Source organism: Saccopteryx leptura, chromosome 10 (genome assembly GCF_036850995.1).
Source record: "Saccopteryx leptura isolate mSacLep1 chromosome 10, mSacLep1_pri_phased_curated, whole genome shotgun sequence".
Lineage (NCBI taxonomy): Eukaryota > Metazoa > Chordata > Mammalia > Chiroptera > Emballonuridae > Saccopteryx > Saccopteryx leptura.
Window position 1 is genome coordinate 23,477,791 of NC_089512.1, and position 17,949 is coordinate 23,495,739.

Below are 17,949 nucleotides of genomic sequence, written 5' to 3' on the forward strand. Positions count from 1 at the left end.
AGATTTACTGTCCAGATTTCTGCAAATAGAGATCCTCTATTAGTTTAAAAAATTAAAAGTAACCTAAGACAGGAACTTTATAGATAACTTTCAATGAAAAATTACTTGAAAATATTTCTACCATGTGTTTTGTGAGATATAAAATGAGGCCAGATAATTGTGAACCAAATCAGGATTCCATACGCAGAAGAGTGTCTTCCCCTAAATCATTCTGAACCTTCAGCTTGGATACACATTTACTTAATCCCCTGAAATTAATTACAATTTTGTTTACCATAAACTTCATACTATTTTTCTTTTTATAAAATCAATTAGTGTTTCCTTAAGAATTTTTAGTGTTTATAAATATGTAGGCATTTTGATTGGTAAGTTACTAAGGATTATTATAAATGATGTATTTGAATTTTATAGCAAACTATACATATATACTATTAAATAAATAACTATGAAAAAGATTTGTTCTTTAGGATATATGATATATATATACAAGAAAAGAGACTGTTTAATTCTTCTTAAATGGCTTTCAGGCCATAGTTCCTGATTGATAGCTCACTCTGCATTTCATTTTTATTAAAATTAGCTGTAATAATTTTCCTTGGTTACATTTAAATATGTTGAGGTTAATCTATTATTGTAGTAGCCTGATTTCTTCTTTTCTTTCTTTCTAAACTTACTTGAATTAATTTTAAAATTTAATTTCTCTAATCAACAGTACATATCAAAGTAGTTTACAAAATAAAATAGTGCTAAAAAACTAATAAAGAAAACACCCTGGCCCTGGCCGGTTGGCTCAATGGTAGAGTGTCGGCCTGGCGTGCGGGGGACCCGGGTTCCATTCCCGGCCAGGGCACAAAGGAGAAGCGCCCATTTGCTTCTCCACCCCCCTCCTTCCTCTCTGTCTCTCTCTTCCCCTCCTGCAGCCAAGGCTCCATTGGAGCAAAGATGGCCCGGGCACTGAGGATGGCTCCTTGGCCTCTGCCCCAGGCGCTAGAGTGGCTCTGGTCATGGCAGAGCGACGCCCCGGAGGGGCAGAGCATTGCCCCCTGGTGGGCAGAGTGTTGCCCCTGGTGGGCGTGCCAGGTGGATCCCGGTTGGGCGCATGCGGGAGTCTGTCTGACTGTCTCTCCCCATTTCCAGCTTCAGAAAAATACAAAAAAAAAAAAAAAAAAAAAAAAGAAAGAAAACACCCCTATGCAACTCCCAATTCTGTTTCCCTCCTACAACTAGTTTTCTCTTTTTTTATTTTTTATTTTTCTGAAGTTGGAAACCGAGAGGCAGTCAGATAGACTACCGTATGCGCCCGACCGGGACCCACCTGGCATGCCCACCAAGGGGTGGTGCTCTGCCCATCTGGGGCATTGCTCTGTTGCAACCAGAGCCATTCTAGCACCTGAGGCAGAGGCCACAGAGCCATCCCCAGCGCTCAGGCCAACTTTGCTCCAATGGAGCCTTGGCTGTGGGAGGGGAAGAGAGAGACAGAGAAGAAGGAGAGGGGGAGGGGTGGAGAAGCAGATGGGCGCTTCTCCTATGTGCCTGGCTGGAAATCGAACCCGGGACTCCTGCACGCCAGGCTGATGCTCTACCACTGAGCCAACCGGCCAGGTCCTAGTTTCTCTTTAGCTTTTCTTCTGGTGTTTGACTCTCTACTGTGACAGCTGAGGATTTAGTTTTCTTATTTCCTTTTCATCCCTGTCCACCATCTTGCCAATACATGTATAGCGCAATTTGAGAGTAAGTAAATATTCAATGTTTATGTTGTTACTACTGTATAATAATTACTTAGTGTTGTTTACCTTTCCTTTCTCATAGACCTTTTTGTTTTTCGTGGAATTAATAATTGCCTTTATTTTTGTTTATTTTTCTAGTTTTTTTTTTTTTAATGCACTTATTATTTCTTCTTCCAAAATCTTCCAAAAACATTATGAAAGCTTTGTCTTTACTCTTTACACCTGGTCAAACATGACAATTATTCTCAGTTTCCTTTTCCCCGATAACCAGTTCCTGTAAGGCCTTGCTGTGACGCTGAGCGGATGTGAACGTAGTCTGCTGCACAGCCATTGTCCTGAACTCCCGTGCGCTGCTGTTCCACTGGGGTCTCTGTTTCTTATATCTTATGCCTTTCTCTTTTTATACCCCCTGTTTTGCTGAAATATGTCTTCCAGTACTTTCCTAAGAAAGAGTCCTTTGGAAGTTATCATTTTTGGATACCTGTCACAATATATTTTTAGGGGACCCTCATACTTTATTGGTAGTTTGGCTGGGTATAGTGTTCTCAGAGGAAAGTCATCATCCTTCCAAATTTGAAGGTGTTACTTCGGTCTCTGGCACCCAGTTTTGCTGTTAGGAAACCCAGTGCTATTCTGATTCCCATTACTTGATACATGAGCTGTTTTGTTTCGTTGGACCTTTTAGAATGTTTCCTTCGCCATCTGCTTTGGATGGGTCTCTTTTCATTCAGTGTGTTGGGAACTAGGTGTGCTTTTCAATCTGGAGACTTAAAATTCAGTTCTGGGAGGTCCTGGCTGGTTGGCTCAGCGGTAGAGCGTCGGCCTGGCGTGCAGGAGTCCCAGGTTCGATTCCCGGCCAGGGCACACAGGAGAAGCATCCATCTGCTTCTCCACCCCTCCCCCTCTCCTTCCTCTCTGTCTCTCTCTTCCCCTCACACAGCTGAGGCTCCATTGGAGCAAAGATTGCCTGGGCGCTGAAGATGGCTCTGTGGCCTCTACCTCAGGCGCTAGAATGGCTCTGGATGCAACAGAGTGACACCCCAGAGGGGCAAAGCATCGCCCCCTGGTGGGCATGCCGGGTGGATCCCGGTCAGGTGCATGCGGGAGTCTGTCTGACTGCCTCCCCATTTCCAACTTTGGAAAAATGAAAAAAAAAATAATTAAAAAAATAAAATAAAATTCAGTTCTGGGAGGTCCTGGCTGGTTGGCTCAGTGGTAGAGCGTTGGCCTGGCGTGCAGGAATCCCAGGTTCGATTCCCAGCCAGGGCACACAGGAGAAGCGTCCATCTGCTTCTCCACCCCTCCCCCTCTCCTTCCTCTCTGTCTCTCTCTTCCCCTCCCACAGCCGAGGCTCCATTGAAGCAAACATTGCCTGGGTGCTGGGGATGGCTCTGTGGCCTCTGCCTCAGGCGCTAGAGTGGCTCTGGATGCAACAGAGTGACGCCCCAGAGGGGCAGAGCATCGCCCCCTGGTGGGCATGCCGAGTGGATCCCGGTCAGGCGCATGCGGGAGTCTGTCTGACTGCCTCCCCGTTTCCAGCTTCGGAAAAATGAAAAAAAAAAAAAAAATTAAAAAAATAAAATAAAATAAAATTCAGTTCTGAGAGATGTTCCTGCATGATTTCTTCACTGCTTTTCTCCTCTGCTTTCTCTGTTCCCCCTTCTAGAAATCTCTTTAGTCTTAGATCTTTATGCTAAATAACCTCAATTTTAAAAATAATTCCAAGTTTTTAGCTCTTTGCTTCTGTGTTCTACTTCAGAATTATTTCTACAACTTTATTTTCTAGTGCTTCTATTGAATATTTAGTTTTTATTATTTTTAAATTTCTCCAACTTTCATCTTTTTATTTCTAGTTCATGAAATTCTGCTTTTATTCAGGATAATATAGACTTTTTTTTTCCTTTTAGCACCCTGCATTGTTTCTACATTTTCTAGGCCTATCCTATATATGTGTATATATATATGTCATATATATATGTATGTACATATATATATATATACATCTATGTGTATATATATGTATATATTTCTGTTTGCTTTGATCTCTGTTTCCTTTCTGAGAATTTTCTCAAATGTCTGTTGATCCTGGACTGCTCCTTGATACATACAAGACACTAAAAAAGACTGTTGGAAGCTCTGTTATCTGGTGGACTTCATTAGATCATAAAGAAGCTTTTCCTTTGAAGACCCCCAAAGTCATTACTTAAACTTTTCCCGGAAAATGCACCTTTAATATCTTGCCTGATATTGTCCCTCTGTCTGCTCTCATTCTGGAAGTGACATGGACAGAGGGGGCTCAGGGGGCCACATTTGATTGACTTTCACTGAATTTCTATGAGTTCAGCCCATCTGTTTTTTTTTGTTTGTTTTTTTTTTTTAATCATTAAATTCAGTTTCTTTGGAGAATAAACCTGTTTTTCTGCTATGACAGCAGGGACTCAGTTTGCTGGTATTGCCATGTGTAGGTTTGGGAAGGGACCCGGAAACTTGATCTACGTTCCATGTTCTGAGTTTTTTACCTCCTTTGGGTGGCACCCTGCACTCCGAACGGGCACTCTATGTCCTTAGTATCCTCACCACGTGGGGTGGGACTCCTGCTCGGCACCATCCTCCGTCTCTGCTCCAGATTCTAACAGTTCACTGAGTATCTCACCCTCTGTTGCCCGTAAGTCCATTCTTATTGTCCCTGTGTGTGAATAACTTCCCAAAGGAAGTTTCTTTCCATTCATTATAGCAAAGTGTTTTGCGAGCTAGAGGAGATAAACACATGGATTCAATCCACCTTTTCACTCAGAGTAGGCAAACTAATTATGTTTTCTGTCTACACATTCCACAACACACTCTACCACTTTCACGTTTCCTTTCTAATTTTAATGAAAATTTCTAGTTTTGTTATATTGTAAAGGACTGCTTGGAAAAAGTTACTTTTTTACAAGAGTAAGCAAACTTTTATTTTGTTTTTCTCTTCGCCATTCTGCCCACTTGTTAATATCTATTAGACTTATACTCAGAAGTTATTCGTTTAAAATTTTATTTTCAATGTTCAAGACTTTTTAGCTTACTGAAGCGAGGCAGGGTTTTTCTAGTTTCAAATAAAGAAGCAGTGATCAATTTCAGAAGTGAATCTTCTAGTCCTGTTATCTCTAAAGCAATTGTATGGGCAGGGCATCGATGTGCTGCCATTATTTTATTATTATTATTATTATTATTATTTTATTTTATTTTATTTTTCTGAAGCTGGAAATGGGGAGAGACAGTTAGACAGACTCCCGCATGCGCCCGACCGGGATCCACCCAGCACGCCCACCAGGGGCGATGCTCTGCCCACCAGGGGGCGATGCTCTGCCCCTCTGGGGCGTCGCTCTGTCACAACCAGAGCCACTCTAGCGCCTGGGGCAGAGGCCAAGGAGCCATCCCCAGCGCCCGGGCCATTTTTGCTCCAATGGAGCCTCGGCTGCGGGAGGGGAAGAGAGAGACAGAGAGGAAGGAGAGGGGGAGGGGTGGAGAAGCAGATGGGTGCTTCTCCTATGTGCCCTGGCCGGGAATCAAACCCGGGACTTCTGCACGCCAGGCCGACGCTCTACCACTGAGCCAACCGGCCAGGGCCACTACCATTATTTTAAATAAGCATAAAATAATTTTATGACTTAAAAAGTAATTCACAGAGATTTGACATGACTATTTAAAAATATTTTAAATAAAATAACGAACTATGTTTTTCAGTGTCTATATTGATATAAATTAGAGACTCTTATTATTGAGAGGAATTACAGTTAAATTAAAATCTTAAAGCATTAATTTAAAACCAAATGTATAAGATTCCCATATTTGGTGAGACATGAATAAAGCTGCACATCATAGAGCCTCTAAAAGTTTGTAGTGTGTGTATATATGTGCTCACACTCGCACACACATGTCACCACTAGGAGGCAGTATTGTCATATTTTTATCTTTTCAGTGCTAGAAGGTTTATTTACTCCCAGAAAAGCAACACAGGATTGGCAAGTGATATTGAAAATGCATGAGACAAAATGTATTGAAAATGTGATCAGAAAAAGAAAACAGCTTTAGAAAAACAAAGTCCCCCCCCCCCTTTTTTTTCTCACTGTAGGTAAATTAGATGTTTTAAGATTAAGGTTGGTTTGTAATTATAGTAAGCATTGCTTGCTGGATTTTGCCTTCATGAGGCAGCAGAGTACTAACATATTCAGGTGTGCATGGTTTTACAGATGGTACCTAATTTTTTTAAAATTTTTTAATTTTAATTTTAATTTTTTTTTAATTTTTCCGAAGTAAGAAACGGGTGGGGGGCGGGAGGCAGAGAGACAGACTCCCGCATGCGCCTGACTGGAATCCACCTGAAATGCCCACCAAGGGGCGATGCTCTGCTCATCTGGGCCGATGCTCTGCTCATCTGCGGCCCAAGCCATTTTAGTGTCTCAGGCAGAGGCCATGGGGCCATCCTCAGCGCCCAGGCCAACTCAACTTTGCTCCAATGGAGCCTTGGCTGTGGGAGGGGAAGAAAGAGATAGAGAGGAAGGAGAGGGGGAAGGGTGGAGAAGCAAATGGGCACTTCTCCTGTGTGCCCTGACCAGGAATTGAACCCAGGACTTCCACACGCTGGGCCGATGCTCTACCACTGAGCCACTGGCCAGGGCCAAATGGTACCTAATTTTAATGTCTAAATATATTTCCACTCTCAAGACTGTATCTTTTAAGTCATCTTTTAATCACTAGTGCCATGAAACATGTGCAAGTTTTGTCACTGCATTTATCGCAGTCTTTGAGGCAACACCATGGAACAGACCTGGCTTAGGGGCACACTGATCTGGACACAGTCAGCGTTGGCCCCGACTGCTGCCTCCTGTCAAGTAGGATCCACACCAGGCCATCCTATGAGCACATGACTCTGAAGGGGGAATTGGCTGAACGGAACTGGCTTTCCAACCCGGCATGTCAAATGTCTTGGCTTTTACAGATACTTACATTTTAACGTACATCTTACACGTCCCTTTTGCTCTCCTGCTCCCAAATGAAAAAGAAAGAAATACGTAAAAACTCATTCAAGTATAGTTAATATATTTTCGACGGGGGTTTTAGTATATGACTCAAGAGGTCACGCGTTAATCCTGCAATAAAACAGGCTATGCATATTTCTAGATGTTTCTCAAATGATATTGGGCTGTTGCTACTGGTTATAATAACAAGGGCATGCATGCTTCAGTGGAACTTTGGTCAAAGGCTCAAATGCTCAGCAAATGCCATTACATGCTAGGCGCGTGGGCTGGAAATAAGAAGAAAGCCATGGTCTCTGTCCCCTGAGCTCACAGTCATATGGGGGAGACTTTCAGTTCTCTACTCAGCAGTTATTTTCTCAGCTGTCACATCCTGCAGTGGACAAGAAGACAAGCATGAGAGACGCGGTCTCTGTCTTCATGGAGCTTATTGCTGTACAACAGGTGATAAAGGCTAGAATGTTGTCGAGGCAAACATTCTATCAAGTTAGTCAGGATAGGCGACGTTATGCTGCAGCAATAAGTAACCTGGCAGTCTCAGCAGCTGGAAACAACAGCAAACTATAGCTTATGGGATAAATCCAGCTGTTCTTTGGGCTAAGAATGTTATCTTCTTTAAATTTTTAAGTGGTTGTTACAAAAAGGAGAAGAGTGTGTAATAAAGACCATACATGGCCGACAGAGCTTAATATTTACCATCTGGTCCTTTGCCAAAAAAGTGTGTCACCTGAGCTTAAGGCACCAAGGTGTTCTGTCTCGCTCATACTATGTGTGCACTGTAGTCAGTGAGGGAGCTGTGCCCAGAGATCCAGACTGGCTGAGCCTCCTCCATACCAGTTCCCACATCGCAGAGCATGGCGAGTCATACCTCGGCTCTTAAAACTTCTGCCTCAGAGCATCACGTATTACTTCTACTCAGATTCATTGGTCAGAGCAAGTCTAGTTTAACAGGGTGAGAATATTCTTCCCCCAGAAATAATACGGTTAAACATAGTTTTTCACAACAGTCATGCATGGGAGAAAATGTGACTAATTCTACCTGCAGGGCCTCCAGGTAAGGAGTTAAACAGAAGAGTTAAATGCATTTGGGGCTTGCAGGAAGCACATGCAAGGGGTGACAGACCTGCAGCAGTCTGGTGTCACCAGGGACAAGCAAGATACTCAGTGAGTCAAGACAATAAAGACTGGCAGACGGAAGAGCTTGAACATTGATCTTGGGTCAGAGAATTATCTTTAGAGACTTCAGACTGGAAATTATACAGTCAGATTTGGGATGTAAAGAATAATTGTAATGGTAGTCACCGGGGTCACCGGCAGGAAAGCCTGGAGACGGAGCCCCAGTTTAGGACATGTGTCAGTTAGGGTATGTGCGGGTGCAAATCGCCATGCTTAGTCCTCAGGACGTACAGTTATAACAAGCGGTCTGCTTCAGCAGCTCAAGGAGGTCAGCTGCAGTGTCGGTTTTTCCATCCTTTTTCTCCATTCTCCTCAGCAGGTTGGCCAGAGCTCTGGGCATCATTATTCAAGGACGGGAAACTAGGGTAAAAAAAAATTCTGTTCTTCAAATGGCTGTCTCCTTTCATCATTAGCGAAAACCTTTCACAGAAGGCCCCTGTTAGACTTCTGGCATTATGTTGGCCGAAGCCCAGTCATGTGACCACCGCTAGCTGTAAGAGAGCCTGTGTAGGTGAGCGTCCAGCCTCTGTAGTTGGGGAAAGGGAGGAGGGGGCGAGCCAGGGCTTTTGGAGAGCTAGCCCACGGCATTTGTCACCAAAGACTCTTGCAGTTGTCCAGGAAAGAGATGATGTGGGTTTTATTTAGGGCAGTGGAAGAAGAAAGAGTGGAGGGACTAGATTCAGCAGTTATTTGTCACCGAGAATTAAAAAGATTTGGTGGCCAGTTGATTGAAGTGTGAGAATGGTTGGGAAAAAGAGTCTGAGGCTTGTGAGGATTGTGACACCATCGACAGAGAACTGGGTGGGGAGTTTGGAGGGATGAGGTTTTGGACCAACTGAGTTAGAAATCTGATAGTATCCTTTTCCTGGTTAAAATCCTTCAAGGAGCTCCCTATGACATTTAAAGATAAAGGTTAGATTCCTCAGGGAACCCAAGGCCCTTTATGATCTCTTCTTGCCCTTTGCTCTGGCCTCATGGGACACACTGCTTTTTCCTGACCAGACTAGGCTGTGGTCGTGCACTTGTGTGACTTCAAACATGTCGCGCTCTCTGCCTGGAGTGTCCTTCCTCACTTCTGCTACTCAATTCAAATGCCAGTCCTCCAGGAGGCATCTTTGATGTCCACATCTGATACGCTCTGTTTCTGGGCTCCCCCTCGTACAGCACGTAGGTCAGTGGTTTATTGCCGTCTCTTTATTGAGCTAAGGGGAATCAATTTCCTTGACTTTATTTTTCTCTTGGAGCACATACTAAGTACTTATTGAATAAATGGGAAGGAGAACGAATGAACAAGTGAATGAAGGAACGAGCTAATGAACTAAAACACATTTAGATGGAAATATTCAGAAGCCAGTTACAAACAGGCAATATGATTGGTGGGCGTACTGTCGCTCTGTGATAGCTGAGATTGCCTGAGAAGAGTGCTTACTGCAGGGGGAATCAAGGATTAAGGTTGAAATCGGTGCACAAATTGGGGAAATATAGCAGTCCTAATGTCACCTCAGCAAACAATGTAACCCAAACGTATGAAAGATTTTAATTTCTTTTTTTTTTTTTTGTATTTTTCTGAAGCTGGAAATGGGGAGAGACAGTCAGACAGACTCCCACATGCGCCCGACCGGGATCCACCCGGCACGCCCACCAGGGGCGAGGCTCTGCCCACCAGGGGGTGATGCTCTGCCCCTCCAGGGCGTCGCTCTGCCGCGACCAGAGCCACTCTAGCACCTGGGGCAGAGGCCAAGGAGCCATCCCCAGTGCCCGGGCCATCTTTGCTCCAATGGAGCCTCGCTGCGGGAGGGGAAGAGAGAGATAGAGAGGAAGGAGGGGGGGTATGGAGAAGCAAATGGGCGCTTCTCCTATGTGCCCTGGCCGGGAATCGAACCCGGGTCCCCCGCACGCCAGGCCGACGCTCTACCGCTGAGCCAACTGGCCAGGACCTGAAAGATTTCAATTTCTTGAACGCCATCAAAATTTGAGGAATCAAAGAGACCAGTCTGTTTTTTGCCAGAATCCTTGTCTTTTCATGGTGTCTAGAAGATTAGAGGATTTTCATTGTTACTGATTGGCTCAATGGCTGCTGAGAAATCTTTGTCATTAAGGAAAAATGAATTAGCATTGTACTTTCTTGGTAAATCAAAGTCCTATATATGCATATTATCTTATATACTTGTAAATCTCCTGGTCAAATATGTATCTAATGACTGTACTAATGGCTTTTGTAAGTCTTTTGATCTATCTTGCCTTGAACCTGTTCTGTGGTTTACTTCCTGTTAACCAGGTCCAGTGTCTACTTGAGTTTAAGCTGACACAGAACTCAGAACTCTGAGTGCTCTTAAAAGACTAAAGAACACCGAGTCTCACATATTGCACACCCTCGTAGCATCTGTTGTGGGAAGGTAGCTATGGAATTTTGGTAATTTCTCTCAGTCAATATATTGCCTTCATGTTACTAAAAAAGCAAGACTATATTTTCTTTCAGGTCCACTAATTTTTTTATATTACCATCAGGTCACCTAAAACAAACAAATCATGAAGCAAATTCAGTCAAGTCTAATTTCTGGAGAATAAAATGTAAGATTCTCACACCATCAGTGGGTCATTATGCAATGCGGAGGATTGGACCGCAGTTGGCTTCGAGGGAAAGATGAGGAAGGACGTCCTGGGAAAGTCAGGGCGGGTTCCTAGCCATTGGCCAGATGACTGTTCGCTCCTTTGGTGCGACAGTGGAGGCACCAGATCTCTATCTACCAGCGCAGGAAAAAACTGGGAGCGAAACTTCCCAAGGTTGGGTTCATAAGGCCTTATCAGTTTATATAGCTGTAGAAATACACCAAAGCTGAAGGGTAATAGAGTTTATTTTAGTGTGTTTTCACATGGTATATTAGGATATGATTTAGCCCTCTGAAAAAATTTTAACATAGAAGGTAGAAGCTAATGTGTTGTGGACGTGTTGTTTCAGTCTGTGAGTCTCCCCAAAGTGTGTTCTCTGAAGCAGCGTGGGGAGCAGGTGGCAGGGTCTCTTCTCACAGACACATCTGATCGTCTGATCAGTCCATCCAGTCTCCTCAATGGACTGAAACGTTGCAGACTTTTGGACTCAAGTCATGTGGGTGAGAGAGAATGTGACAGAGAGAGAGAGCTTGACTTTTTGTTTTTATAAGGATCTGACCCTTAGCTTTCCTACTTAGTATTACAACTATGCGTGTAAAGTTCCATTATTCCAAGTAATAGTACCCAGGAAAAAAAAATCTCACATTAAAAAAATGATTTTAGGCCCTGGCCGATTGGCTCAGTGGTAGAGCGTCGGCCTGGCGTGCAGAAGTCCCGGGTTCGATTCCCGGCCAGGGCACACAGGAGAAGCGCCCATCTGCTTCTCCACCCCTCCCCCTCTCCTTCCTCTCTGTCTCTCTCTTCCCCTCCCGCAGCCAAGGCTCCATTGGAGCAAAGATGGCCCGGGCGCTGGGGATGGCTCCTTGGCCTCTGCCCCAGGCGCTAGAGTGGCTCTGGTCGCGACAGAACGACGCCCCGGAGGGGCAGAGCATCGCCCCTGGTGGGCGTGCTGGGTGGATCTCGGTCGGGCGCATGCGGGAGTCTGACTGTCTCTCCCCGTTTCCAGCTTCAGAAAAATACCAAAAAAAAAGGTTTTAAAAGAGACAACATCTAGTAAAGAAATGATATTCCCCAAGTGTTCAGTTGCCTGATGGATGTCCCAGACTGAAACGACATGTGGCCCACAGAGTGACAGAAAGCACTCTGTTGTCAGGTGTTGAATTTTTCATCCTGAAGCTCCCAGTCCTAACAGCTCCATCTACAAGCATCGATGGAGTGACGACGCTGTTGAGATAGAGAAACACCTAGCCTCTGCCTTGGGCAGGCCACGGCATTGCACCCCCGCCTGCCTCCCCGGCTCCAGAGGTCCCATTGTAGACTGGAATAGCATTCCACTTGTTGAATTAGAAGCAGTATTGTTCATAACAGTTAGTAACTTCATTTGGAGGAACGTAGGGGGGAAGTTTTGGTGACAGAGATTAGAAATCTGGCCTTGAGAGGACAGGGGTTTTGTAGAGGAAACCCCTTCTCAGCCCCCAGGGAACCCCGCACCGAGGGGATTACTGAGGCCCGCTGCTGTGGAGACGGGGTCAGCCACTGCACGCTCTGGCGCTGAAGGGAAGAGCAGGGTGCTGGGTGAGAAGGGGCTGCTGGGGGAGAGCAGGGTGCTGGGTGAGAAGGGGCTGCCGGGGGACATCTTCCCTCTGGCCAGACACACAGTTGTCTCAAGTAGACTCCCTCGTCGTCTAGCATTATAACGGTTTCAAATGACTAGTTCCTGAAATTGTTGGAGTCATTCCTTGTTTTTACTTTACTTGGAGAAGACATCTTTAAGATTTCAAAAACCTTACCTACGCTTTGACATAAGGAAGCAGCTGCCCATAGTTATATGTCTTGAGCATTTATTATGGAGCAAAAGTCATGTATTTATTATCTCATCCAATATCTGAGGCACATTCCTGTCTTTCTAGATGATAAAAAGGCTTAGAGAGGTTGGAAAACTTGCTTAAATTATACAAATACTAGTTGGCAGTGCCAGGGATGAACCATATCTGTCTCTAGAGTTTATCTCTTAACCAGGTCTCTTTATAGTATTCCCTTAGGAGAAGTCATTTCAGGTGAAGTAAAATGCATGTTTGACAGCCCAGAGGGGCTCATAGTCAAATGCTGTACAAGGGTGAGGCCCGTTGCTTTGTTGGAATGGACACTTGAAGTTGGCTAATAATGAGACAGGTTAGTCATCTGACATGGCCTGTGGGTTCCTGCATCATCTGGATGTACTCTCAATTCACTACCTTCCAGCCAGCTGAGCCTTGTCTCATTTCCTCAATGGGCCATGCTTAACTGATCACAGGACCTTTGCATATGCAGCTTCCTTAGCTTGGAAATCTTCTCAACTTTGTCTTCTTACCTAGTTAACTCCTACCCTTCTTATGTATTTACTGAGTCACCATTTTGTCACAGAAGTTTTTCCTGATCAGCTGTGTCCCCTACATTACTGTCTTCTTTTTTTTTTTTTTTTTCTGTATTTTTCTGAAGCCGGAAATGGGGAGAGACAGTCAGACAGACTCCCACATGCGCCCGACTGGGATCCACCCGGCACGCCCACCAGGGGGTGACGCTCTGCCCAGCAGGGGGTGATGCTCTGCCCCTCCGGGGTGTCGCTCTGTTGCGACCAGAGCCACTCTAGCGCCTGGGGCAAAGGCCGAGGAGCCATCCCCAGCGCCCGGGCCATCTTTGCTCCAGTGGAGCCTCGGCTGTGGGAGGGGAAGAGAGAGACAGAGAGGAAGGAGAGGGGGAGGGGTGGAGAAGCAGATGGGCGCTTCTCCTGTGTGCCCTGGCCGGGAATTGAACCCGGGACTTCTGCACTCCAGGCCGACACTCTACCACTGAGCCAACCGGCCAGGGCCACATTACTGTCTTCTAATGATTTTTAATGATCTTGTCACAATTATAAATTTAAATGTGTGATTCTTTGTTTAATGTGTATCTCTACCACTGGTTCCTAAGGGTGATGTCAATATGGATGGTTTCCAACCTGGTTACCATCTTATCTTTAGCACTTAGCCCAGTATCTTGAACATAATAGATGTTCAGGGTGGGGCAAGAGTAGTTTTACAGTTGTTTGTGTGGAAAATAATACAATAATTAATAAGTAATAATACAGGAATAAACTTTGTGTTTTGTGTACTCATAATTGTAAACCTACTTTTGGCACACCATGTATATTTGTCGGAAAAATGAGTGAGTCATTGAGTAAATGGGCACTCTTGAAGACCAGCTAGAGCCGCTGGAGACTTCATAAAGAATAGCAGTCAGAAAAAAAAAAAAAAAAAATTCTTACTAAGCCCTGGCCGGTTGGCTCAGCGGTAGAGCGTCGGCCTGGCGTGCGGGGGACCCGGGTTCGATTCTCGGCCAGGGCACAGAGGAGAAGCGCCCACTTGCTTCTCCACCCCCCCACCCCCTCCTTCCTCTCTGTCTCTCTCTTCCCCTCCCGCAGCCAAGGCTCCATTGGAGCAAAGATGGCCCGGGCGCTGGGGATGGCTCCTTGGCCTCTGCCCCAGGCGCTAGAGTGGCTCTGGTCGCGGCAGAGCGATGCCCCAGAGGGGCAGAGCATCGCCCCCTGGTGGGCAGAGTGTCGCCCCTGGTGGGCGTGCTGGGTGGATCCCGGTCGGGCGCATGTGGGAGTCTGTCTGACTATCTCTCCCCGTTTCCAGCTTCAGAAAAATACAAAAAAAAAAAAAAAAAAAAGAATAGCAGTCAGGAGACCTTCTGGTACTTGGCGGGGTGGGGGGGGCACTGCGATAGACAGAGGTTGGTAGATTGTTCCATCGGTTAATACTCAGTAGAATGAATTAGAAGTAAAAGCTTTTTGATGAGGAATGCTTTTGTTGTGGCAGAAAGAGGGAGGACCAGGGCTCCTGGCACATTTAAATTATACTTGCAGAGTCAAAAGGAAGGTTCAGATACAAGAGTAGTGAGAGTGTGACTATAGGAGCAAGAGAAGAGAAGCAGAGATTTCTAAGCCCAGGAAATGAGGAAGTTGAGATGCCATCTACAGTGTAGGATGTCTCAGGAGACTGTAAATGATGAGTCTGGCTGGGGTGTGAAGGGGCAGGAGCTTCTTAGGGCTGTGGACAGAGACTTTCTGGCTTGGCTGGGAATTTGGGAGTTGCTGACACACATGTAATGGCTGAAAGCCGCCTGTGGAGAGGGACAGGGAAGGTCAGACAACTGTGCAGTGTTGCCAAATGCTTCTCATCTATTGTCAGGTTGCTGGAGCAGACACTGCTAAAGGTCAGGTAAGGCTTACTGGCCATTTGAAAAAACGGAGTAGCTGAGTGATGTCCCTAGCGTCACACGGGTAGTAAATGTGAGAGTGAGAACCCAGGACCTCAAGCGGAGCCGCACTCTTTCTCTCTGAAGGTTGACCCGCTGCAGGCTGCAGCAAAACGTACTGCAGTTGCTAACAATTCCTGTGTCGTCTGTTCTATCAAAGGAGAGCATCTTTTTTTTTTTAACCCTATTATTATTATTGCATAATGTGCTAGAGCACAGGGAAAACCAAAATGTTTTCTGTTGTCATTTTTGAATTTCCATTATAGCACACGAATGCTTTTATGACCACACTTCCTGAAATAAAACCTTTTCCTCTGCTCCAAATATGATCACAAATGAGGGAAGAGCAATAGAAACATTATTGCTACCATCAAAGTCTTTCAAATGGCCAAACAATATTAGCTTTTCTCTATGAATATTTCTCAACCACCTGTGCTTTTGCAGACCTCAGGCTGAGCTTCTGCCATTTATTTAAATTAACTGTAGTGAGTGGAATCACTGTGACTACCACTCTCAGTATTTCCTTTTCAAAATTAATGGTGTTTTTATAAACCAGGTAATTTCTGTGTTGCATTAGAACTAAAAGTTAAATTGTTATTTTAGATTGCAAATTGGTCAAGGTTTATGTGTGCTAAAATTATAGTGAGCCCCTAAAAATGTTAAAATCCTGTACTATTTATACTAATTTAAAATACTATACTATTTCTACTAATAAATACTATACTATTTCTACTATACTATTTCTACTAATGGAATAGAGGAATAGAAGGTTATAGCAAGTCATTTATCTTGTAAATAGTTTCTAACAGCATGTCATATAATTTAGCCCTGTAATATTTCCAATGTTTCAGAAGTAGCACTGGACTGAAAGGATAAACAGACAGGTTGAGAGAGAGGGTTAAATAGATAAGTAGATAATAGACACATACATATGTATATGCACCTGTGTATTATCAGAAGATATTTCAATGTACAGTGTCATTCTGCAGTGATAAATGACACAAAGTCCCCGCTCTCTTGGGTCTTGAGTACTAGTTAAGAATGATAGATGCTAAACATATAAATGAATTTTACATAAATAAAAATAATTTAAGATAATGAAAGACATTAAGAATTAAGTAAATGTAATAGAAGATCTAGTAAATGTAATACAGATGGCCAAAAGACATAAAAAATACTCAATGTCACTAATCATCAAAGAGATGCAAATTAAAACCACAATGGTATGTCACCTTACCCCTGCCAGAATGGCTATCATCAATAAATCAACAAACAACTAGTGCTGGTGAGGGTGTGGAGAAAAAACCCTGGTGCACTGTTGGTGGGAATGCAGACTGGTACAGCCATGGTGGAAAGCAGTATGGAGTTACCTCAGAAAATTAAAAATGTAACTGCCTTTTGACCCAGAGATCCCACTTCTGGGAATATATCTTAAGAGTCCAGAAACACTAATTTGAAAGAATATATATATATGTATATGTGTGTGTGTGTGTGTGTGTGTGTGTGTATATATATATACACACATATATATATATCCCTATGTTCATTGCAGTATTATTTACAACAGCCAAGATCTGGAAACAGCCCAAGTGCCCATCAGGAGATGAGTGGATAAAAAAGCTGTGGTGTATGTACACAGTGCTGTACTATGTGGCTGTAAAAAAGGAAGGAAATCTTATCTTTTGCAACAGCATAGATGGACCTGAAGAGTATTATGCTAAGTGAATTAAGTAGTCAGGGAAAGAGAAGTACCATGTGACCTCACTTATATGTGGGATCTAATGAACAAAATAAACTGCTGAACAAAATAGAAACAGAGGCGGGGATACCAGGAACGGACTGGCAGCCGTTAGAGGGGAGGTGGGTGAGGGGACTGGAGAAGAGGTGCAGGGATTAGCCACAATTTTGGATGTATATATAACGCATAGATACAGACAGCAGTGTGGTGCTAGCCAGAGGGAAAGGGTGGAGAGCGTCGGTGGGGGCGGGCAAAGAGGCAATGGGAGGGGCAGAGACTGTGCTTAGGCAGAGAGTGCATGATACAGCGCGCAGATGGTATTTCGTTGAGTTGTACACTTGACACCTGTATGGTTTTTGGACCAATGTCATCCCAATACATTCAATTAATAAAATATAAAAATAAATACAAATAAAGAATTAAGTAAATGCAGTCGAAGGGTATTGAAGAAGGGGGCGCATTTTTGATAGTATGGTAATAAAGACCTTTCTGAAAACCCAGATCACGTATGGCCTTATATGTCTGTTTGGACTTTAGCCTTGCGTCTTGGTATTGATCAGAATTCTTTGTAAGATTCTAACTTCCTAAGTGGTGGTATCTGCTCTAGGTTTTTCCAGGATCACTTTGGCTCGGGATTGGAGAGTTACATTTTGGAGAGAGCCTAAATATTAGAGTCATTCTATTAATTTGAAATTATAAAAGATTCCTTAAAAAGCAATATCTATCACAAGTTCAATTAGTACGTTGCCCTATGTTTTAGTTAGTAAAACTAGTTTTTTTAAAAAATGGTCAACCGCATATCAAAATACATTGTCTAATGGCATGTGTATGCTACTCGTTAGGGTTGGCAGAGATGGTGGAAGGTTGGTACACAGGGCATTCTAATAGAAGATTAAGAAAAGAGAAAAGCTTCCTGATGTAAACTGTAATAGCTAATCTGCTATTACATGTGCATAATCTAGTGTGCATAATCTCAAAATTTAAGGAAAAATGCTAACTCTGGAAAAATAATAACATGGTTTTGTTTTGTGAATTGCAGCTGACTTTGGCCTGGCAAAGCAAAAACAAGAAAACAGTAAACTCACATCTGTTGTCGGAACAATCCTGTATTCCTGGTAAGGACAATCACTTCATGGCTTTCAAACAGCATTCTTAACTAGTTTGGGGTTTCATTTCTTTTCTTGGCTTGCAAAGGAAAGACAACTTTAGGAAAAGAAGTTATGTGGAATCATTCATCCTTACGTTGCTTAAAACAACAACAAGAACAAACTATTGTTTCTCTATAGTAACTCTGCCCCTTATGGGGACTACTTTTATTACTTACTTAGAAAGCAGATTTATCCCCAATTTTAGAATTGGTAATATAATAACTTCATGTGTGTGTGTGTGTGTGGGGGGGGTTGGA

At 43.8% G+C, this 17,949-nt stretch overlaps 1 protein-coding gene across 5 annotated transcripts in view; it reads left to right on the plus strand.

Moving 5' to 3' along the window:
• NEK10 (NIMA related kinase 10) overlaps positions 1-17,949 on the plus strand; it is a 205,801-nt gene that overhangs the window by 87,144 nt on the left and 100,708 nt on the right. For all 5 annotated transcript variants that reach the window (XM_066350788.1, XM_066350783.1, XM_066350785.1 and 2 more), the window contains exon 23: positions 17,584-17,659. In XM_066350788.1, coding sequence (XP_066206885.1) covers positions 17,584-17,659 — 76 coding nt within the window. The remainder of the gene's footprint in view (positions 1-17,583; positions 17,660-17,949) is intronic.